Here is a 22597-nt window from a genome sequence, read left to right as displayed (position 1 = left end):
CAGGGCCATTATGAGACTCTTCGCCCAAGACACAAAATTACGTGGCGGAAAACGATCATATTACGAACGACAAGTTTTCATACGCCTTGACCATACCCAACGCCGAATGTGTTCAACATTGCTCTGCTAGACACCCGACCATGTTGAAGTAATTCTAGCTAGGCCAGTAGCCCATATGACAACAAGCCTCACGCGATCATATAAGACCATCGCGATCAATACAACAGCATCCACAGTCCCCTCTGTCAAATCTCTGTGAGACGTGGACGCTCCACTCGTCAATGACACCAGAGCCTTCGCCGATGAAAACCACCAGCTTCACAACCTTGGTCGCAATTCTCTATACACACTTTCAATGAAGACGACTTGACCCATCAGCTCTGTAGACTGATGACTGGACGGGCCCAGATGTGCACCCAGCTCTCTCAACTACTGCCTCGCGGCAGCAATGGCTTCTGCCCCCCTGTCAGACGAAGCAATGATTTCTTGATTCTTGAGCGGACTAGTATGTTTACTTTGTGTTTCGAGTCTTAAACCACTTCTTAAGAGATAGAACTAGATTTGCATCTTTCATAATGGTCCGCAGGCTGAAATCGGACTAAGATCACCAAGGATCATTCTACGAAGCGGTTGCGCTTGGCATCTCCGGGTACCTGGTTAACTTACACACCACAAGGCGTTCGATATGATAAGGCGGTAACAGCAAACAATTTTTGCGCTCCATGTACACAAGTTCGACGACAAAGTCCTCGCAGGGAGCTTTACCAAATCATGTGAAGTGAAAAGTTTGATTCGGGTTAGAGCCACCGACGAACACTTGGCTGTTGTTGCCGGAGCGCACGTTGCCAACTCTCACTCTGCACTTCTGGAGAAGATCTGCTGGGGCACCGGCAAATACCTTTGCCCCGTCGCCAGATGTGACATCGCCGATGACAAAGCCTGGCTGCTCGGTATGTCGCATCTCGAAGTAAAGCGCACCGAGGTTGATGACGGTCTCTGCGAGAGTGTCTCTTTGTGCAACAATTTCCTCTCGATCCAGCACATCGGATCCTCGTAATTGCGAGGAGTTGCATGCCTCTATAGCATCTTGGATCTGGCTGAGCCGCTTGACCGTATCTGTCAACTTCTTGCCAAGGTCTTCCCGAAGACCAGATATTTGCCTGCTGCTATCAATTTGCATGGCCCTTGACTGATCTCAGCAAATCGTCTTCTTCAGTCGATTTTCGGGAGGCAAGTCTTACACTTGTATACGCTGGACCGCAAAATGCAGGACGTTGCGATAATTATTGATCTCAACATTGATCGTCGCCACTCTGTCTTTGTTCCAAAAACCAAGAACAAAACGACCTTTCAGCGACATCTTGGACTCATTGGCGCTGGAAATTATCTCCATGCCTGTCCACTTTCTCAACATCATCTCAAAAGCCTCGCAAGACCTCCTACACTTTTTCAAGTTGTCGACTAACGCCGCAGCCTCCGCCACCTTTGCAGCTTCGATGCTTGGGGCTTGGAGGACAGGTGGAGATCCATATGAATCTAACGCCAGAGCCTCGAGGGCCTCACAAGATGCTTCAATGCTCTCGAGGTTGCGTGCAGTTGATTTGAGTTCATTCGGGGCATCAGCAATGCAGCTGATGCAGGTCCTTAAGCTCACTGCACTGGAGATAGCGAGCGGAGCGACAGCAAGAGAGATGCTCAAAGGATCCGCCATGTCTAGAGACGGAATCGTAGCAGAAACACGGTACAAACTCAATGTAAGACAGTTTCGGCAAAGAAGGTCTATGGAAGCTCAAGACCTTTCGGTGTGCAATATGTTCAGCCAGGACGGTTTCTCCTCCCCCACGTAAGTTCCGCATTACCTACAAACCATGTGTCACGTCAACTTGGGCAGATCTACAGCCCAATCAGGAGTCTGGCCTTCGAACAGAAAGCATCTCAGCTGTCGAGACGACTGGTCGTGGGGACGCTCTGCGGCTTTTCAGCTCATGCACAACCAAACCTTGTCGCTGGCCCGACATGAGTGGCGCTCGTGGACTGAGGGGCTCGAGAGCCACGCTGCCATTGCGATCGTCGAAGCGAACGCTCTCTATTTGCAGGTTCGCCCCTTTCTTTTCGATCATCACCATTGATCCGGACGCGCCCTGTTCAGAAAAGGTGGAACTTCCAACTCAAGCCGCAGTGGCATACGACATTTCTAGATCATGAGTTCCGCTTCAAACGGTTCTGCGAGCAGTTCTACCGAGAGGGTGCCACGTGGGAGTGAAAGTACCGACCCTTCACAGCGCTCCAGACTCAGGGCGACCACAGCGGCACTGTTGAGTCGGCCGGCCGAGCACACAATAGGGAATTCCCATGCAGAAGAGTCGCAGCTCGTCAGTGCCAATGTCTATGGCGGAAAGATCAATCAGAGTAAGATTGACCGCAGAATTGAGGAACAGCACAACACATTCTTTCCAGTTACAGTAGTCAATCACTTTTGGGGAAGCATGCGACCGGAGAGTGGTACGAGGATCCCTTGTGTCGACCGTTCCGCTTCTTCAAGGCGCTAACACGCGAATGATGCTTCAGGGAACATAGAAAGCTTATTGTGCGACGGTGAACACGTAAGTCTCGACTTGCCACGCGAGTTGGCGGGAACCTGCCTGGACTTCGACCGGTCAAGAAGCAGGATCGACGATTCACGGCACGCAGAGATTGTACTAGTAGCAAACAAACGTGACAGCCTCTTCGCTCTCGTCGAGAATTTACAGGAAGGTGGCGAGGATCGGTAGGCACACACCAGCGGCCATTGAAAATGAGCATTGGTTGATCATGCACTATGCAGTATCCAAATTGTCAAAAGTCGGATCCAGACATTGGTCTACGAGCTTATATCCGATCACTCGCTTCTTCAACGGAGAGAATGGTACTTTCAGCATTTGACGCTCAAGGGCCTTTCGATATATTCGCAAATTGCTGCAGCGATTGTGAAGCTATTTTCTAATCCTCAAGGTATGTCGAGAAAGCTGATGTCAAATTGGATTTCTGATAGCTGGCAGTGCACCATGTTGCAACCCTTCTGGAGTCCTTCTCTCCATCTGGTGATGCACTGTCCGCGATATCTCGTCGGCTTCCCGACGGCAACGACACGACTCTGGATCGATCGCTGATTATGGGAATGCTTTACATGATGCACGTCGAATGGTGGTATGAGCCTTCCGCAAAACATCGGCCCAAGAAAGCCCCTATCCGGGAGGAGATGCGCAGGATATTTGCCATGACACGGTGGACGTGCTGTCGATGCTTTGGATGTGGCGACCAGAATTGCAAGCTGCAGTGGAATTTCTCAGGTGACAACTATGGCATGTGGAAGATCCGTTCTGGCTCAGCGATACCCACATGCCAAGTTTTCCTCTGTCACTTTGAGGAAGTGTGTCGTCGGAAATGGCCAGGAGATCTTTATTTCCGAAGGTCCGTAGGGAACATTGATGGGGATTCACGAATGATCGGTCTCGATCGCTGTCAGCGCGCGTGGCTCAAAGCGCTCGAGCATCGTGCTGGTACCTGTCCTTGGGAAGAAGTCCTGTGATGCTGGGTGACATGACTGCCGAGCAGATCAATCATTCGGTCATCGTTGCGGGTCTGTGCGAAATCCCCCCGGGTCGTTGCCATATCGAGAACGATATTGCTGCCTCTCGCGGTTGTTCTGATGTCCATCCTGGGCCCAAAGCTGCTCCATCTGCTGCATACGGGACCGTTCGGAAGCAGCCTTACTTCCTCCTCCTTGAGGTCTGTGCATTGGTCCCGGATGCGCTAGCAAGATGCTCTGCGCGTGCTGCGCAGGCGGACTCCTGTACCCAGGGGGAGGGTCATGCGGTGACAAGGGCCCAAGTGACCGCGGACTTTGTCGACTAGACTGTGCAGCGCGTGCGTTTGGAGCAGGTGATGAGGGATCAGGAGTCGGGTTGTTCCTTCTTCGGAATAGACACCAACGCTTCTGCCAACAGACAAAGAGTACTAGAACCAAGCCAATCAATGCAGCACCTACGATGGTGATCCCCACGATTGCGCCAGTTCCTATCGTAGGGCTTGATGTAGGGCTTGATGTGCCAGTGGCTGTTTCAGAGGACGAGCTGATGGAACTGGTAAAAGAGGTGCTAGATGATCTGTCGCCGGTAGAGGGTTGAGAAGTTCTGGTCGTAATAGGTCCAATACCCTCAGCACTTGTGGCTTCCATGCTTGTCGATGTAGATACCGTTTCTGTCCCGCCCGTAGCTTCGTTGCTTATGGATGTCGGTCCAGTGTTGAAGAACGTTGCGCCAGTGGTGGCAGCGGCACCACCTCCTCCATCAGTGGTACTAGCGTCATTGGTTGCGAGGGCACGGACAATAATTATACTGGGGCTGGTTGCGCAACTCCACGACGTGATCGAGCCACTCCCTGTGAGTTGAAATGTTGCGCAGAGTGGTTTGCTCGCCGGGCTGTTAAGTGCAGTCAGCTTCAACAGAAATACAATGCCCTCGTTCATTCTCTTACCACTGGATCCAGCTCGTGTAGAGAATGCTACCGATCTGAGTGTCAAAATCTTGGAAATAAGTAATGCAAGTTTGATAAGCTGAAGTGCACGCGACTTGATTGCAGCTGCCAACGAAGTGGCTTCCAAGGCCTACACGTGCCTGAGAGAAGCCCGTGGGACATTGCAATTGCAGAGGAAGATCTAGCCACGAATATCAGTTCGGGAAGAATGAAAAGAGGGCCGAAGAACTTACTCGCATCTCCGCTGACATATCCCCAGGGAGCATCCCCAGCATTTTGACGGACCAGAAGCTCAGAGTGTTCGTGATCTTGGGTAAGCACATCCATGGCAACAAAGTCAAAAGACGTTGCGAGTTCGAAGAGATTCAGCAAGCATTGTTCTTCAACGGATTTGATTCGAATATATATGTGTCCCAGGACAAGGGAAAACCAGACTCAATCAGGCGCTTTCTAGCACGACTAACGCGGAGAGTACAGACGCCAGATTGAGGTGGGTGGGCCGGCCAGAACGAGCAACAACTGAAACCCCCACATTCATTCTGTTCCATAGTACATGCAGGCAGTGTGATAGGCGTCGAGGGCGCCACCGCCAGCCAATGATTCCTTCAGCCTGCTCGCGAATTTCGCGCCTCTCAGCCACCGAGACAGCTGTATCCTCGCCAAAGTTGTAGTGCCTGACCTGGTATCTCGCCGATGTACCTCATCTCCGCATTCTTGTTCACGTCCAATCCGTCATTCCTATAGTCTAGAACACAATTGTATCATTGAAGGACCCAGACCGGCTAGTTACTAGTATGATACTGTGGTAGAACTCACGTTCAACATGCGATATAGACCAGACCGCAAATTCTCTTAATCGCATTAGTGGGAAAGCAGTAGTGTCGGTCGCCAATGGGGAAAAGTAACGCTCAAACACGTTGAAGTGGAGATCGAATGCCCAAACGCGATCGCAGATAGATGTGTAGGCATGCCAGCCGATGTCTTTCGCAGGCTACGCACGCTGTCGATGATCTGCCTTTTGGCGTCATACATGACTTCGAATGCCATATCTGCCATCTAGGCTTAGTGTTCAAAGTTGAACATCACAAAGGCAACACACCATGTGTTGTTCTGGCGCCCAAATTCACTCACCACTCATTCCGTTCCCGCCCAAATATGAGAGCAGCTGTTGATAGAACAATATCGCGCAGACTAGCTAGAATACAGTCGACGACAGCAATGTTCCCTGTTCTTACCTGCTCCCCGCATGAGTTACATAACCATTATAGCACCACTCACTCCGACACGTGCAATCTGAACAATGTAGTGTCGATGACCATGGACAGGACGTGACTCCAGCCAAAGACCAGGGTCCAGACTAGATCAACACCCAAGAGCTCTTGTCTTCGAAGTAACATCGTGCTTTCCCGAAACAATGACCGCAAGCTTCGATATTCGGAGAAAGCACTTACGCTGTAATTCGGGGAGGCAACAGACAAGAAAATTTCATACCTTTGTCCTCTGTCGTCTGAGCTATCGACCAAGTGAATCGATGATCTACGGACAAGGATTTATCTCGGACCAAATGTTAAGAAAAGCAATCAACTTTTGGTGGTTCGCTATCGCTCACAGCGCATTTCCTCGCGCTGGAGCAGCTCGAACCAGTCTCTTATTTACAAGTTCACCCAGGACCATGATGTGATGGGGGTATCTTCAAAGTCCGCACACCTCACGGCACCGTAACTCCCATTCTCCAAATCAAAAACTTTTGTTATCCCGCCCTTTTTTGGTTCATCCCTTGCGCCGTCGATCCCAAATGCAATGCAGTGCAATTCCCAGTGCTCAACGTGATTCTTTGGTTCAAGCCGGTCCTTGAAAGTCATATGCTGGAGTAAAGCTTATTGCGCCTGCTCCAGCCAACCTCCTCTTCTGGCTCACTGTTCAATCGCCAATTTTCCTTTGTACTGCGCATACAATCTCTTGATCATGTGCAATCTCTGCCTCCAACTGCTCGGATAGTCTCCCATATCGCCCGCCTGCCACATGAGTGAGAAGACACAAGCGTTCAAGGCCAGGTTCCGCACGTAGCCACCAAGACTCGCACCGCTGACAACCTTGACGTCGACCGCAGAAGACAAGCTCGGAAAGCCAGGTCGACTGAGAACCTTGACATTGTAGAATCTCTCCTGCTTCGGCTTGTTGCATGTGATCTCTCGAGCTTGCAAGAACGAAGTGCGCTCCGAAGGGGAGATAACAATGTAGACATAATTGAAAGCAGAAGGAAACGTGTTGAAGTTGAAGTCGGATCCAGAATTGTTGAACACAATGTTCACAAAATCGTTTCCAATGTGGCGTTTCTTGTTGATGACAGCAAGTTTTGGGTCTTCGTTGTTTGGCATGAATGTCGTGATGTGGTAGACGAGCTCCGTAACCTCGTTGTTCCACACCATTGTGTACGCGCCATCCATATCTTCGGCCCTGTCCAGGCCCTGCGAGTTGAAGGTGGCTCCTTTCAGTTTGCGCAGCGATCCAAGATCGTCGAGAAATTCGCGATAGTCGGGCGTGCCTGAAGTGTTGAGCAATATTTGGTCCTCGTCGGTCTGATCTTCTCCCACGAAGATGACTCCTGCCTTGTGAGAGTCGAGAGCGGAGACCCTGTCGAAAGTCTGTATAGCTCGAAGCACAGCTGGGTCTTCGTCCTCGTTGGGTAGAGTGATGATCTTGTCCGAGCCTAGCGCCGAATATGGTCGTGGTATGGCAACTTTGCCATATATACGTCCGTCGGTATCGTCTGGAAAGACGTTCAGAAAGTCTTGATAATTCGCTTCCAGCGTCACTGACGCCATGAGGCTTTCATGCTCGACTGATTGGCACCGCTCCTTCTCGGTCCTATTGGCCAGCAGCCGTCGCGCTGTTCCTGATGGTCGTCTGATAGTGACGACAGTCTTCCCAGTCCTCAGAGCAGTCTCAGTCGTAATCAGCAGTATGCCAGTAACACGGTGCAGTTTGACGATGCGCCCATCGATGTCATCAAATGTCTCCATTGGCGTCGGTACCGTTTGTTCCTCGGCATCGATACGATCCATCAAATCAATCGTCACCAAGCCCTGCTCTTCAATGTGCTCGGTCCCATCGAGATCGGTGTACCGCAGACAACCGGTGATGTACTCCTTCAGCCCGTGCCGATCTTCGCGTCGCAAAGCCATGTACCAGAATGTGATGACATGATGCGCTAGAGCATACACATACTGCGCCATGTCTTCGCTGGAAGTACTACTCATGCCAGCACTCTGTTCGCTAGTTGGTGTTCGCTTGCGCTCTAGTGAGGATGTGCTTCTGACAGACTGCAGATAGCTGTGACATACTCCGAAGATGCGCTTGAAGTCTTCGCGCCGGAGCCTGTCTTGCAAATCGGCAAAGCGTGACAATCCGGCGAAGAACTCGAGGACATAGATGGCGAGCGACCTCTGTGTGACCATCTTTGCCATCTTGTTGATGACGACGTCCATGTAGCTAGCCATAAGCTCGGGCAGCTCGTAGCAGCAGATCGTCAGCGCGTGAATGCAGTGAATGCTTGGAGCGTAGTCTCGGGAGCCTGCAACGTTGATGATGGTCACAATGGCCAGCTTCACGTCGCTTCTTGGAAGGCAGTAATGGTAACTGATGATGGCCGTGAGGATCTGAATCAGCTGGATGATGACGTACGACTTGCTGAGGTCGGGAAGCGGTGGTTCAACGAAAGAGTCTGCCTTGAGTAGATCGCAGACCGCTTGCCGTAGTAGGTTCATTTGGCGAAAGCTGCCTTTCCACAACACATGATTGCGGATGAGAGCTGGCAGTGAGACCAAGACCGCATTGTAGACATCCCAACGTTCAGGCGGACGAACCAGCAGATCATATATTGCATCGACCAGTGCTTCGAGTGATAGACTGGACAGGCCGTACAGCTGATTAAATCGAGCAGAACGACCAGTGGGCATTTCTGGTAGGTGGACGCGAGTGGCGTCCAGATAACCTTCACCGGCGGCATCTGCTCGAATGCTGAGCACAAGTTTTGTTGCTTCGACGCTGTGTCTCGCTGCCTGGCACAAAAGTGGAAATAGCCAATTTCGTTGACCTTCCCACTTCTCTTTCTGTGTCTTGTGACAGAAGATTCGGACAATTCCCTTGGCGAGAATGTCCTTGGTTGTTGCGGTAGTGGTAGCGCTTTGAATCATTTCTTGGAGGGCGTCCACAAAATCTCTTCTTGCCCCTAGATTCTCGGTCTGGAAATATGCAGACACGCTCAGATTCACGAAGGCGTCGAGTTCGTCAGGATATAATGATGAATCACTGAGCTGGAGGAGTAGACCACGATATCCTTTCTCCCACATGTCGTATTCATCGAGCATGAGTGCGCGATGCCAAGGGGCAAGTAGTTGACCTGCAAGTGATTGCGGAAGCGGCCTCCGTACTTCGACAAAGATCTGCGCCATGTCTGGTTGATGCCGTAGCTCGAAGGAGGAGAGTCGGAGCTCCAGGCCCGAGAACAGCGCCTCAACCGCAGTCTTGTCCAGTTGCTGCGTCACACAATCTTCTATCAGGTCCAAGCTGAGTCCAAGGCCACCATCGTTGACCAGCTCCTGGAAGACCTGGTCATCCTGAAGCATGGTACCAAGCATGAGAGCGACGTGTTCGCGTAAGATGGCATTCTTCCGAACAGGACAGTTCCATAGTCCACGAACAAGCTGTATCGCATTCATAGATGGCACATTCTCTTCGCGTGAAGGCAGTAGCTTGTCAATGGTAATGAGAAGCGCTCCAATCGCTGCGGAGAACTTGTACTTGTCGTGAAAGGTCTCATGGCTTGTGATGATGTCCAACAGTGTTTCCTTGAACTGAGATCCGAGGTGTGACGCAAGCATATGCTGTGAAACCGTCCATGCCTCGTGCCTAAGTCTTCTGTGTCGGTTCATACGACCGCCTTGGTAGTATGCATAAGATATGAATTGCACTGCCGGACGCAGCTCCGGAATCAGTGAGTATGTGACAATAGTGTCGATGAGGGTCAATGCTGCATAAAAGTCGGAAGTCGATGAAGACAAGCTTGCGGCGTTTAGGGCGGACTCCAGCAACGTGCCGAGTGCAGCAGGCGCGAACCATTTGGCGTGGAATTGAATGGAGGTTGAGGTTTCCTGGAGAAGCTGAGAAAGGGAGGCCTTGCCGGAGAGGACTGGAGATGCTAGGGCATCATCGTGGGCAGGGGCATTGTGACTGATGATGGCCTGAGTGAGACGGGCGCACAAAGTGGCCTCATCGGGCGCTATGTCGTGGCGATTTGGAAGGTCCATGGCTTTGAGGCCGGTTCCATTGACATGAGGGTGATGGCCGGAGAGAATGGTGCTGCGCGAAAGTCAGTTCATCTGCGCCTGAAAACTATCTACCACTGGCTTGAGGCAATGTTTGGCAGTGAGTGAGTGGGGGCAAGTTTGGTGAAGAAGTGGAAGACAATGCCATGACGTGCCTGGGCGCGAGGCAGCCAGCCGTTGGAGCTTGCAGACTGAGGCTGCCATCAGGACGTGAAGTGCAGCAGCCTCGCCAACGGTCGCCAACGTGAGGCTGCGGACTCGGCTCCTGGCTGGTCACCTGCATCCTCTGCAACATGGAGGTGTTGGAATGACGCCAGCACGCGGCTCTGCTGTGTGGCGTGCAGATGAGCATGCAGGGGTGTCGGGGTGGAAGTGAAGACGGAAAACGCGTACCTGGAGGAGGGCGTGTGGTGGCTGCTGCCCGACATGCTCGACAGCGGCCGCCATTCCGATGCTGCTGGACGAAGCGGGCCATGCTGTTGATGCCCGTCCATGAACACCGCACGACGGTGGGAGGGCGATTTCTGCGGCAGAGCACGAGAGAGGTCTCATCGTTGGCTGATAAGTCTTCCAAGACTTCCGAACCGCGACAGTGCGTTGGTCCAAACGGGCAGGTGTTGCCTGTGGCTCGTTATATCGCCCACGTGAAGGCTTCTGTCATGGTGGATGCTTGATTGCTGCCAGCACGGCCCCGGCGGATTGAAGCGGGTCAAGCAGGACGAGGGCCTCGTCGCCGCCGAAAACTGTGCTCGCTTGTGTCGGTCTCGCTTTCCTCCGACAGGGCTCGGCCCGTGGAAGCTCGGCTGATCAACCGCGGTCGGCGCCGACCAACCTTGTGCTTGAGCCTCACCACACCACGCTCCACTTTCTGCGATTGTTGCTGCGAGCTCGTGCATGCTGATTGCTACCCGCGTTCGCATGCAACGGCCAGAAGCAGCAATGCACTGCTTGTACCGGGTCCGACCGCGAGGCACTGCTCCAGGGCATGCAGGCCCGCGATAATCCTCGCTCTCATGGATCACTTCTCGCCCGTCGCGGGAGCCCATATCCGCGCCCTCGTGCTCCCGGTGGGCAGCATTGAGCGCGATCGTTTCTTGCTGTTTGTTCACAGGCTGCAGCGAGAAGCAAGCCTTATCTCCCTCGCAGACGTCGCTCCGTATGCCGCCGACGATGGGCATCTCTTGTCGCCCAAATCCTCCAAGCAGGGCTCGCTGCTCTACCGCTTCTCCCCCTCGGCTCCCTCCGAACAGCTGCTGCAGCTATCGCCGTATGAACTGTTTCGCGAGCCATTGCTGGTCATTGGCGTGGTAGATGGATTGTCAGGAGACGACGATGCCAAAAAGAAAGAGCTGGACGGGGCAGCTGCATATCTGAAGGAGCGCCATCCACGTGTCGTTCACCGACAATTGGTTGTGCTACAGCAGGGAGACAGTGAGGGCACATCCAGCATAGCAAAAGCAGTTGCGGTAACAAACATCGACACACCCCATGACCCTTCGTTACGGGCAGCCATTTGCGACATTTCAGCACGCTTCTTGGTCGAGTTCACCACTTACGCCAAAGCATTGCAGGCATCGCCGTCTATACAAACTCCTGGTCAGACTGCTCGCAGCTTGCAGCGTTCAAATTCGATCCGCGAACATGACAACCGATCGAACTCGGGCGTGTCCAGCCCAGCAGACGAGGGCAGTCCGTCCAGGCCACCAACCAAAGCTCCTCCACTCCCGGCTACCTCGTTCGATCAAATACCGAGCGCAAATGCCATGACTACCACTCGCGACCGATCGGACAGTAGGGAAAGTAGTCAGAGCGGACCTTCCAAAGCCAAAGGTCACAACCGTAATTCGAGCAACGACCGCATTGCCCTACAAGGCTTTGGTTCGGGTGCCTCTGCCGAAAAATCGCGTGCCAGAGGCAAAGCGCGCGTAGGCATTGTGCTCGCCTCGATCTACATGATGGCCGGTCGCTGGAGCGATGCCTTGCCTATGTTCGTCGAGCATACCATCAAAGCCCGTGCGCTATCAGATCACCTCTGGCATGCCAAGGGCCTCGAGAACTCCATGTTGTGTTTGTTACTGCTGGCGTGGGCAGGCATCGAGTTTCAGGTTCCTTCCATATGCGATCCTACCACTGAGCGTGCGGGATCGTCCACGATCGCTCGCGCCAGTATTGATGCACGTCTTGCCGCGGAAGGGATGCAACGGCAGATTGTTCGCTTGTCGGTGGCGCTCCCTGATCTATGCAAGCTGATTGTCAGTCTTTACCGCTCTCACGAAGGAGCTCTGGAGTTACCCGCCATCGTCCCGGCCGAAGCGACCGTCCGCGTGTCGAAGCTACTCGCGACGCTTGGGGCCGCACGAGGTGAGCTATCGCCCTCAAAACTGCAGTCGCTCATCGTCGGACACACTGGACACACTGGACAAGTTGGCGAGCAGGAGCAGAGGTCTGTGAAAATCGCACAGCCTCTAGGAAGGCCACGGCCCTACTCCAGGATAGCCATTGCAGAGCTACTTGCCCAAGCACAGCCCAGTACCGACGAACCCCTTTCAGCTGCAGACCATGTTCGGCTCCTTTCTGGAATAGCAGCAGCCTATGACATGCTTGGACTCGAGCGCAAGAAAGGCCTCGCCACAAAAGACCTGATCGCGAGACTGACGCAGGCCTTATTGCAAGCACGTAAACTGGGCGCCGCTGAGATGGGAATCCACCCTGCTGCAGCTTTGTCTGTGGAATCCGGCTCTGAGTCAATACTGTCTTCCAGTGGGGACATGCGGGGCATCAATGATATGATTGCCGAGCTTTGCGCAATATATGGTGCAAAGGTGCTTCCTGCGATACGGCAAGAGACGCCAATCTTTGCGGACATTAGAAGCTACGGCAATGACAATCTCAAAAGAGATCTGTTGAAAGAGCTTGCTCACTTCAGCGAAGCATCCCCAGATCCGCATGGCGTCCTGGCACTTACAGCATCTCTCCTTCGTGCTGCAGGCCCCAGTTCAGCTCTTGATGCAGGGACCAGTGATATCGCAAATGCTTTCTCGCGCGAAGAGCAAATGCATTATGCTACAGTGATCAACCGGACAGTTGCAGTGTCCAAGCACCTCGGGCTCACGGATGTTCACGCAGTGTATTGGGACCCTTTCCTCGTACGCATGGTGCAGATCTTGCAGCCAACTGGTCAACGGACAGTCATCGATAGGACGAAACTGAACATGGCGCAAAAGGCTGCCAATCAACCAATCGCGCCAGGGAACCCACTGCTCTATGATCCTAGTGCAAGCAGACCTGGCACTGCAGCACAGGAGACATTCCTTCTTGTCGCAAATGAGCCTTCGGAGTGCATCATCACTCTGCAAAATCCTTTCGACATTCCTGTCGATATCGAGTCACTGGAGCTGGTCACAGAAGGCGCAGAACTTGCTTCGGAACATCAGCCGACAACACTTGGTCCATTGCGGTTCCAGCAGGTTACGCTCATGGTGACGCCCAAATCTGTTGGTATAACAAAAATCACTGGCTGTTACATCAAATTACAAGGCTGCTACCCCCAGGTGTTCCCAATTGTTACGGCATCTTGGTCAGCCCAGGCGCCACTCACTGTGAAGGATCTTCAGAAGCAGCCGCATCAAGCGTCTGATGTAGAGTCAACAGAAGCGAGACTAAAAAGCCTTGGCATTGAACCGGGGTACGTTTCTGCTACAGTAATAGACGACCTTCCAGTATTGCAACTAGAGAACACTGCAGCATTAGAGTCTGGCCTGATGCTTCTCGAAGGCGAAAGCAGGTCCATTGAACTGATTCTCCGCAACACGAGCAACATCGCAGCGACAGTCTTTGAAGCTACGGACACCGCCGATGTCCTCCAAAGAGATGACGAGCACAAGCTCAAACTCAGAGGTATCAGACACAAACGTTCAAAGTCCTTCTTGCCCACAACAACAGTTGCACCTGGAGAATGCACGACTTTCAAGTTCCGCGTCGAAGGCAAAGCTGGTCTTTCGAGCACTCAAGCCAATTTCTACTACCAAGCAAGCAACAACCTCAACGGCAAGCATGCGCGAGTCGTCTCAGTGCCAGTAATCATGACTGTCAACGCTGCTCTTCAAGTGCATAATCTCGAGATCCTGCAACCTGGTCAGCACGATGACCCCTCCGCGCTCCTCGTGTCATTCGACATCCGCAATGCATGGCCAAAGTCTGTGTTGTACGAGTGCTTTGAGAAAACTGCCCGGAGGTTAGAATGGCGTCGAGATGACACCGAAACTCCTTCTCAAGACATTCAAGATGGTCAACTTGCGCCTGGTGAGATCAGACGCGTCTACTTGACTCTTCAGCATGACAATAGCGCGCTCGAGAATTACGATGAAGATCCCGAGGTCGCCCGCACAAGGTTCCTGGAACAACTGCATGTCTCCTGGCGAGTAGAAGAACATAGTGGATACGTCGACCTTCTCGGCCTTCCGCTTTCAGAGCAAGCACTGGACCTGGTGAGAGGAGCACCTGTGAGCGTGAGCGTCACCACTGAGCCCGACGCGAAAGAGATTTGTGTAGGAACCTACGTGAACATCACAGCCACTGTCCGCGACCGCTCTCGAAAACGCAACCCTCTTCACGAAGAACAAGCACTTCTCTCAGTAGAACTCTCGTCCTCTCTCGATCAGCAACAAGCTTCACGTTGTTTTGCATTCGCAGGCAATCTGAAAAGAATTGTATCTCTGAAAGCACCGAAGACACCGGATATCAGAATCATGTCTTCGGAAGAGTCGCCTGGACATGCGCCGGATTCTGCTGTGGGGCCTGCTGTCGCTGAGACGAAAGTTGGCTTTGTGATTTGTCCGCTGCTGAAGGGCAAAATGGAGTTTGAAGTCGTTGTGAGACCTGTCAGGATTGGTAGGACGATGGCTGCGGAGAAAGGTCGGGAGTGGATTGCGAGGAAGGGGTTGGTGGTTGATGTTGCGAAAGCGTTATGAGACGATATGCATGTGTGACTGCCAATGGCGGAAAGAAAAATCAATGCACATAGCGGTCAAAAAGGACATCGAAGTCGAATTATATCAAGGGTTTCAATGAAGGGGTTCCATGACCATCAGACCAAGAATGGGGAGCCTAGTTCCAACACCTCGGTTTCGGATCAGATGGCCGAGCTTACGGCCACTGCATCATAGCCGCGAAGCAAATCGATTGACATTTTAACAAACCATCATCAAACACCGCCTTGACGATCAAGCCACATATCGCTCCATCGCATATCCGGGAATCAATTGCCTGTTTGCTGTCTCACTCTTTGTCCCACTTGCTCGCAGACCGCCTTTTGCACATCCCAACTCGAGATGTCCACCTCCGCCTCGTTTCTTCTATACTGGTTGACTACGCAGGACATAGCCCTTACTGGATCACATGTCACAGTTGCCTTTCGGCACCGAAGCTCTTCTCTATACTCTGTTCTCGAATTCCATATATACTCCCTTACTTTCTCCACAGCGACATGTCGAATTCCTCAACAATCACAGCGGCGTCATCATGACCGAGATCAATCAAAGATCGAGCTTGCCTTGCCTGGATACTTGCAAAGCACAGGCATCACATCAGGACTGTCTCCGCTCCAGCCTCTCGGTCACCAAATTACCCCATCTCGGCGTCGAAGACGGTCTCACCGTGCTCCCGACAGGCCAGTGGGAAATTCAGAGGCTTCGGCAAGCCACACAGCGTTTCGAGAGCGAGGAATTCGAAACAGCATGTACAATGGCTTCCACTTCCATACTGGGGTGATTGTTACGACTTTCTTCTACGTAATCGGAACTCCTTTATCACCACTCATCATTCCAAGCTTACACCATGTCGACTACAGTCTTCGATACGTGGATGGCAGTCAGCGAAGATGCCTCCAACTCGGCTGAAACCAACCCGGCCGATCACAGCCTTCCCAACCAGCCTGCCTGCGGCAGCGGTATCGGCACCCAAGCTCACCTACGACTCGAACTCTTACTTATTGGCGAGCCAATCGCTATCGACATCGAGTTCCAGAACTATTCCTCGAACATAGGTGAAGTGTATGACGGGGAGTGCGAGCACCAACACAAACACGGCCGCCAAAGCTGGTGCTATGGCATCTCATTGCTCGGTGCGGTCAGCAGGAGATGCGAAGATGTATCGGACATCTCCGCTTTCTATTCCGGTGACTGGAACGTCCGAAACAAAGTTCCTCACGCCTCTGGCAAAGACTACGGCTACCAACATATTCTGTCAATACCACAATTCGCTTCGCCAAGAGCCCCTCACTGGCAAAATCGGTCATTGCTGCTACCTATTTGCTCGATGGTCCACCTACTTCGTTCCAGAGTATGGCTGGCCGAACATGAGATTCCACACTCCAGCAGCCGCACAGCGAGACGCTATTTTTGCACCTCCATCTATGGTTTTGTTCTACAACATCACCATTCTCACTCGAGGAGACGGTGCCCTGTTCCTATTGGCATCAAACATTCGTCCTCTCCCTCACGAAACTCTTTGTCTGGCGGGTTGAATGTCTTTGTCAAAGGCTTTCACAAAAAAGATGCACACAACATCATTGAACAGATTCATCAGACCTAGATTCTCTGGAGACTGTATTCACTGGGCTCCACGGGACCTTAGTGAAGCTTGCCACACAGTGTTGGACAAAGTGAATGTTCTTGACATTTCTTGTTCACGATGACTGCGCGGAAGTTATAAGTTTCCTTCATTTCTTCTGCTTCATCGATACATCTTGTTCAACAGAATCGCGAGACGACTCAAATTCGTAGACCGAAACGAGAAGCAACAACTGTTCAACAAATCTCCAAACACCAACGAACTTCAAGCAACATGAACTCTCAAACAACAACAACCTCCCCGCGCCCCGTTGCGGCTGCCGGCACGGTATTCCAACGCTGGAACACCACGAAAGCAAATTCGCTCAACGCAGCACTCAACAACCCTGCAGTACTGCGAACTCCGAACGCACCATCTATGGGTACTGGTGTCGGCACTCAAGTCGTCCCCCGTATGGAGCTTCTTCTTCCAGGAGAACCATGTTCCATTGATATGGAATTCATCAACTTCCAGGTCCCCGGCGTCGTCCATCCGATGGATCACAATGACGAGTCAAAGCGAAACAAGCCAAAGTGGGAACACCGTCCAGCTTGGATTGCAACCACAAACTCAAGAGGCGAAGTCGTGCTTGACATCTTCGTCGAATATCCTTATGTAGAGGGTGTCCGAACGATGATTCCCCGTGCCGACGGCAAAGACTTCGGCATCACCCAAGAGCGCCTTGACCACGCGAATGGTGCTGTGCCTGGCTGGAAAGCAGAGCAATGGTGCACTCGAATCTTGCGGAACCGTCCTGTGGTAGTCCATGGTGGCGGCAACGACCTGACAGCTTTCCAGCTGTCTCATCCATTCCGTGGTGCCACCCACGTCTACGATACACAGGACGAGTATGCGTACGAAGTGGACGACATCGAGTCTCCTGGCTTGTGGCGCCTCACAGGCAAATTCCTTGATCGAATCATCCAAGCGGATGGCAAGCACTCTCCTGTGGAGGATGCCATTGCTACGATGGAACTGCACATTCGCAAGCACCCATACGATCGTGACGAAGCTGCACAGAAGTGGAAGGTAGTCTGGGGTCCCCCTCAACAGCAACACTCTGGCGGATACGGTCCCGGCAGAGGCAACCACGCTGGCGGTCTCTCGCGCGGTGGTGCAGCTGGGGCTCGAGGAGGCTTTGCCAATGCTCGTGGCAACTAGACTGGTGGCAGAGGCTCACGAGGTGACGGGGCTGTGAGAGGTTCGGCGACTCCTCGTGGGGCTCTGAACATGGGCCGATGCAATCACCGGCATCAAGTCAATGGGAATGGCAACGCCCAGACTCCTAACGCAGTGGCGCGACCTGCTGTCAATGACCAGTGGTAGTTGAAGAAAAAGCGCGCGCAAATAGGCATCTCTGACCCTCGCTAGTTGAAAGGCGCTGGGCGTCATCACAATGGAAAGTAATTGCAACAATCATCTGCCCCTTTCTTCCCACATTCTGCAAAGTCTCATACTCGTGACTGGTGTCTCCTATGCTGTCTGACCGCCAGGTTGTTCTCACTCAGCGATTTCGTGTAGAACCGCTCTCGTTGTCCAGTGGCGAGAATTTCCTTTATGGTGGGGAGTGATAGGAAAACAAAATGTACAATCTCGCCGACATTTGCCTGTTCAACGAGGCTCAGTGATGGGCCGACATGAGTTATTCCAAATAGACTACATCGCTTGCCCGTTAATTGTGATTTTCTTTTACTTAGCAAACGGGACAAGTAGCTCAAGACAGTGACATAAGTTGGTGCGCTCACCTACCCTACTTGCTAGCTAGTCTATTCATTCTACTTCCCAGAAGGACTCTCAATGACTCACAACAGCTATACGCGAGCCGTAGTTGCCAAGTGACCCCAACAAGCTGGCAAGCACTCCAAAGCCGAGAAGGCGACAGTCGTTCACATGCAATTTTATCCTTAAAACAGTTCTGCTATCGTTCAGAGGATACCCCGTGGTATAAAGGTGTTCTAGTACGCCCGCATACACAGCACCGCGCTATAATTATGGCTATCGTCAAGTCAAAGGCGGGAGCCGGAGGTGCGTCAACGACGGAGGACGCGTTAAACACAGAACAGATCAGGAAACGGGCCTATGCCGACACTACAGTAGCCGCTCTCAATGCCCTGGTCAGCTCACTATACCAACTATCAGGCCCATTCTGTCATTTTGCCGCAAATTCACGAAATGGCCTCCCAACGAAGACTCCGCACGGCTCTCTCTTATAAACCCAATACAACAAAGAGGACGGGCTGCATTGCAATGCATTCACTGCCAAGATCTCCTCTCCAGTGACAGGGCCGAACGGTGGGCCCATTCACTTCCTGGTGAACATACATACAGTGAATGGAGTGAATACTTGTGATCTTACAGGTTCCTGTTGACCGTGCGTGCCGTATAAGTTCAGTCCCCATTTCTCTTCTCTCTGCTCCTCTGCTTTCACCAGAACATCAACAAGGATCCGACACCAGTAACAACGAACAATCACTCTTGTACCCGACACCTTACAATACAACCTCAACATCCCATCATACCTCTCAACCACCGTCATTACTTCGAATCCAACAACATGTCGGCTCGCATCTTCAAGAACTGGGTGGCGGTGAGTGAGAACGACTCGAACCCTGCCGAGTCCAACCCTCCACAACTTCGACTCCCTAATGCCCCGGCCTTTGGCAAGAGTGTCGCAACCCAAGTTCAGCCCCGTTTCGAACTCCTACTTCCTGGCGAGCCGATCGCCATCGATATCGAATTCCAAGACTTCAAGAACAAGGACACTGGCGGTCGCTGGCGCCACCGCCTTGCGTGGTTCGCTGCGGTGAATACTAGGGGCGAGACGGTGTTGGACGTCTTCGTGCAGTACCCGCCTGACGAGGAGACCGAATTCCAGCTACCACGCGCGAAGGGCAAGACCTTCGGGGTAACTCGCCAGCGACTTACTCTCAACAATGGCGCTGTCAGAGCCGCAATCGTCGAGCCCATGTGTGAAGCCCTCTTCCGTGGCCGTCCGGTCGTTCTTCATGGCGGTCAACACGATCTCACAGCGTTTCAATACTGCAACCCTTACGAAGGCGCAACCCACATCTTCGACACTCAGCGCGAGTGGGCTTGGGACTCACAGCTACCAGAAGACAGCAGAGCGAAGCCAGGACTTGCAATTCTGACCCAATCGGTTCTTGGCCGAGTCGTTCAGGCGAATGGCGCTCACAGCCCGGTCGAAGATGCCCACGCCACCATGGTCCTCCACCTCATGAAGCGCCCTTACGATCGCGAGGCTGAGGCGAAGAAGTGGAAGGGTGTCTGGGAGACTCAGCAGACGCAGCAGGTGCCACGCCCCTTGCCTATCATCAATCAGAACTTCAACCAACACTCCACGCGCGGAAACCACACTGTGAGCGGCTCCCGCGGAGGCAACCAGGTCGTCAACACTAGCAGCGGCCGGAACGGCCAGGTCGTCAGCTTCAATGGCAACATCACTCACAACCACGTCGAAGTCAAGAACTTCTATTCCACAGTCGCTGCTCGTGGTCATCAGGCTGCCATCCGTGCGCGTGGTGGACGTGGTGCGAGTCGTGGAGTTTCTCAAGGTCGCGGTGCATTCCAAGGCGCTGTTCGTGATGGGCTTCAGGGTGGCGCAAGCAACGATTTGAACCAGTGGTAGATGCATTTAGGATGATGAGTTTCACGCGAAGGCTGGTATGATGATTGTGAAGGTCAGAGACCATGGACATGCGAACGGCTTAGCAAAAGTCGATCAACGGAGTGAATTCTCATGAAATATTAGAATCGCATGGCATAGGTGGCGAGGGGTTTCGCAGCGCGACGCGCGGTCCTTGCACGAGAAGTCGATCAACGCTTCTTGTCATGACGAATTGAAGAAATGCAACGAACTAATCTCCTCTTTCAGTCTCAACTCCCTTTAATGTTCGTGATGGCTTTCGACTCCCTGAATGTCCCGCCTAGCTTGCGACAGCTCTGCTTGCTTTTCGTGATTTTGTTGCCCGTTTCTGTGTTTCAACGCAGCATTTGTAAGTCCTTCAAGGATAGTCTGTTAACTTCCTTGATAAACAATCATGTTTCGGGCACGCGCGAGGGTAAGAAGCCTATGAGCAAAGAAGAATCCCAAGGGTTGATGCTTCGTCAGGCGCAGCAAACTTGCTATGAAAGATTTACTGGACATCTAATGTATTCGTAGATGAAATACGTTTCATGAAATGGCAGCATCTGCGAGCCTTTGCACTTGAAAGCTGCATAAGTCCGCTCCACACTTCGCAAAGAACCGACTACAAATTACGAAGTTACATGTTTAACCCTTGCGTCCAGATCGCAAACGAGCACGAGGTAAGTATCATAAGCTCCGGCGCTTGTCATCAGTGACCCGATTCTGTTCCGCCCAGGCAAACACTGCGTCGAAGTCTCTGCATTGGTGCTGATACCCATAACCTGAGACCCCCTTGTCACGAGGTGGCGCTGCCATCCATTCAAGGGTCGTATCGCTCGCACACATAAGGGCTTGACGTAGATAGTCCCAGCAGTGTTCCACATGCATCGGCTGAATATCATCAGATATCCCTCGTTGAAGGTTGAAGTATGATTTCTGGACGTTGAACTAGACGCCCTAGCGTGAGCCAATGATTACGGGAAAACAGCAATGACGGAAGGGGTGCGTACAAGACAGTGCAGTTGATGGAAGACAGCGACCATGGCTTTCTGATGCTTGACTGATAAATCGAGCCCCGGCATGGGTTCCAGTTCGGTTTCATTGTTGATATACACGAAACCTTTGCCTCCTGATACGCACGCACGATCTAGGTCAGTAGCTGCGAAACAAGCGTGCTTTGTGATCCGGACGTACTTGGAATTAACTGCATCCATGCTTCTGTACCCTCCGCACTGGGCGAGGAGAATATGTGCTCAAACGTGAAGACACGCGCAGTGGACATCTCTGGTGGAAGCCATGATACAGGCACTGAGCGCTCGCGGTGTTCTGACTTCCACACTAGCATGATAGCGGCAACGGCAAACAGTAGCGTGCTGGTGGCAAGAAGCACCATCATCAAGGTGCAGATGCGATCATTCCGTCTCGTCCATGATGATATAGACCGAGTCGTGCTGCGGGCATGGAGTAAGCGGTGTTGCTCCCAGTCCTCAGAGCTGGGCTTGTCAGTATCGTCCATGGAAATTCGTGTGCACCCGCACTCTTACCACAACCAGTATCAAGGAACAGTGGCTGTACCTAACTTTTGAGACGAGTCTTTGGACCTCGTTGCCGCTTTGGTCCCATTCGCGCTATACCGGCGCTCCAACCCCGGGTCTCACGGCCGAGATGAATCATCGAGGTGACGGTAGTCGAAACATCACCGAGCAGCGGATTCTCTGCAGTGGGAAGTTTGCCGGTCGCCCAAACTGCAGTCGCGTCGGTGTATTTCCCTTTCGAGTAGTATTGGCGACTTCAACTTCTTTGGCCCGACACTTGGGCACTTGGGTAAGACATCAAATGTGATGATCCTCATTCACGATAGGGCGGCAAACGCTACGCACAGCCTGAACACGAGCTCGGGCAAAATGACTCGATTGTGCAGAAGTCGTGCTGCTACAGGCAGTACCCTCCGGCGCAAGTGCCAACAGCATTTCAGAAACCCTATGCCTGCCCTAGTTCTAGCATCGGGACCGATTCGGAATCTCAAAACTGCCGAACTTGTTGCTCGCGCCACGTCAAACCCTAATTTGGACATGAGCTTCACGGCAAAGTTTTCTTGAGGCATGTCGCAACAAATGGCAGGCTCTTCCGTCCGACTGCTGAGATGTCTGGAACTTGAGCCGACTTAGTAGCTCGCTGATCATATGATACGAACAGTGCTTTTACGATTCACCACAACTGCAAGCCATCGGTTGTTGTCTTTTGACGATATTCGGCCGCAGCAGGCTGAACTGCAAACCATCAGCACGGGTTTTATCATCTTGGCTATTTCCGAAGCCCATTTCCATCCTGTGTACAACCGTGCTTTGGCGTTTGCTAGGACCCAGTAGCAAGTGGAGTAAAGCTTTGACCAACAGCATACTACATTATAGCACATTGCGGGACAGTGCCGATTTCAAAGATGTCCACACGCCGAGCGTCTGCCGTAGAGCCTGAACGACACGGCTATTTCGAACTCTTG

General features: G+C 52.5%; 6 protein-coding genes across 6 annotated transcripts; 4 read left to right on the top strand and 2 right to left on the bottom strand.

The window, feature by feature from the left end:
- Nucleotides 1-769: 769 nt before the first annotated feature.
- CKM354_001006600 (uncharacterized protein) lies at nucleotides 770-1711 on the bottom strand (the record flags this gene model as incomplete). Its single annotated transcript, XM_044805516.1, has 2 exons — nucleotides 770-1184; nucleotides 1242-1711. 2 exons carry the CDS (start codon nucleotides 1709-1711, stop codon nucleotides 770-772), a joined length of 885 nt encoding a protein of 294 aa, XP_044661451.1.
- A 4717-nt stretch (nucleotides 1712-6428) lies between these two features.
- Nucleotides 6429-10336, bottom strand: CKM354_001006500 (uncharacterized protein; the record flags this gene model as incomplete). Its single annotated transcript, XM_044805515.1, has 2 exons — nucleotides 6429-9876; nucleotides 10236-10336. The coding sequence occupies 2 exons, from the start codon at nucleotides 10334-10336 to the stop codon at nucleotides 6429-6431; spliced, it is 3549 nt and encodes a 1182-aa protein (XP_044661450.1).
- A 519-nt stretch (nucleotides 10337-10855) lies between these two features.
- On the top strand, nucleotides 10856-14812 carry CKM354_001006400 (uncharacterized protein; the record flags this gene model as incomplete). Its single annotated transcript, XM_044805514.1, has 1 exon — nucleotides 10856-14812. The coding sequence occupies one exon, from the start codon at nucleotides 10856-10858 to the stop codon at nucleotides 14810-14812; it is 3957 nt and encodes a 1318-aa protein (XP_044661449.1).
- An 865-nt stretch (nucleotides 14813-15677) lies between these two features.
- CKM354_001006300 (uncharacterized protein) lies at nucleotides 15678-16365 on the top strand (the record flags this gene model as incomplete). Its single annotated transcript, XM_044805513.1, has 2 exons — nucleotides 15678-15885; nucleotides 15977-16365. 2 exons carry the CDS (start codon nucleotides 15678-15680, stop codon nucleotides 16363-16365), a joined length of 597 nt encoding a protein of 198 aa, XP_044661448.1.
- Nucleotides 16366-16685: 320 nt separating this feature from the next.
- Nucleotides 16686-17777, top strand: CKM354_001006200 (uncharacterized protein; the record flags this gene model as incomplete). Its single annotated transcript, XM_044805512.1, has 2 exons — nucleotides 16686-17480; nucleotides 17613-17777. 2 exons carry the CDS (start codon nucleotides 16686-16688, stop codon nucleotides 17775-17777), a joined length of 960 nt encoding a protein of 319 aa, XP_044661447.1.
- A 1228-nt stretch (nucleotides 17778-19005) lies between these two features.
- CKM354_001006100 (uncharacterized protein) lies at nucleotides 19006-20097 on the top strand (the record flags this gene model as incomplete). Its single annotated transcript, XM_044805511.1, has 1 exon — nucleotides 19006-20097. The coding sequence occupies one exon, from the start codon at nucleotides 19006-19008 to the stop codon at nucleotides 20095-20097; it is 1092 nt and encodes a 363-aa protein (XP_044661446.1).
- Between the last annotated feature and the right edge of the window lie 2500 nt (nucleotides 20098-22597).

This window comes from Cercospora kikuchii (assembly GCF_019650295.1).
Source record: "Cercospora kikuchii DNA, contig_00006, whole genome shotgun sequence".
In the NCBI taxonomy this organism is placed as follows: domain Eukaryota; kingdom Fungi; phylum Ascomycota; class Dothideomycetes; order Mycosphaerellales; family Mycosphaerellaceae; genus Cercospora; species Cercospora kikuchii.
Note: the sequence above shows the minus strand (reverse complement) of the source record. Positions and strands in the feature narration are given on the sequence as shown.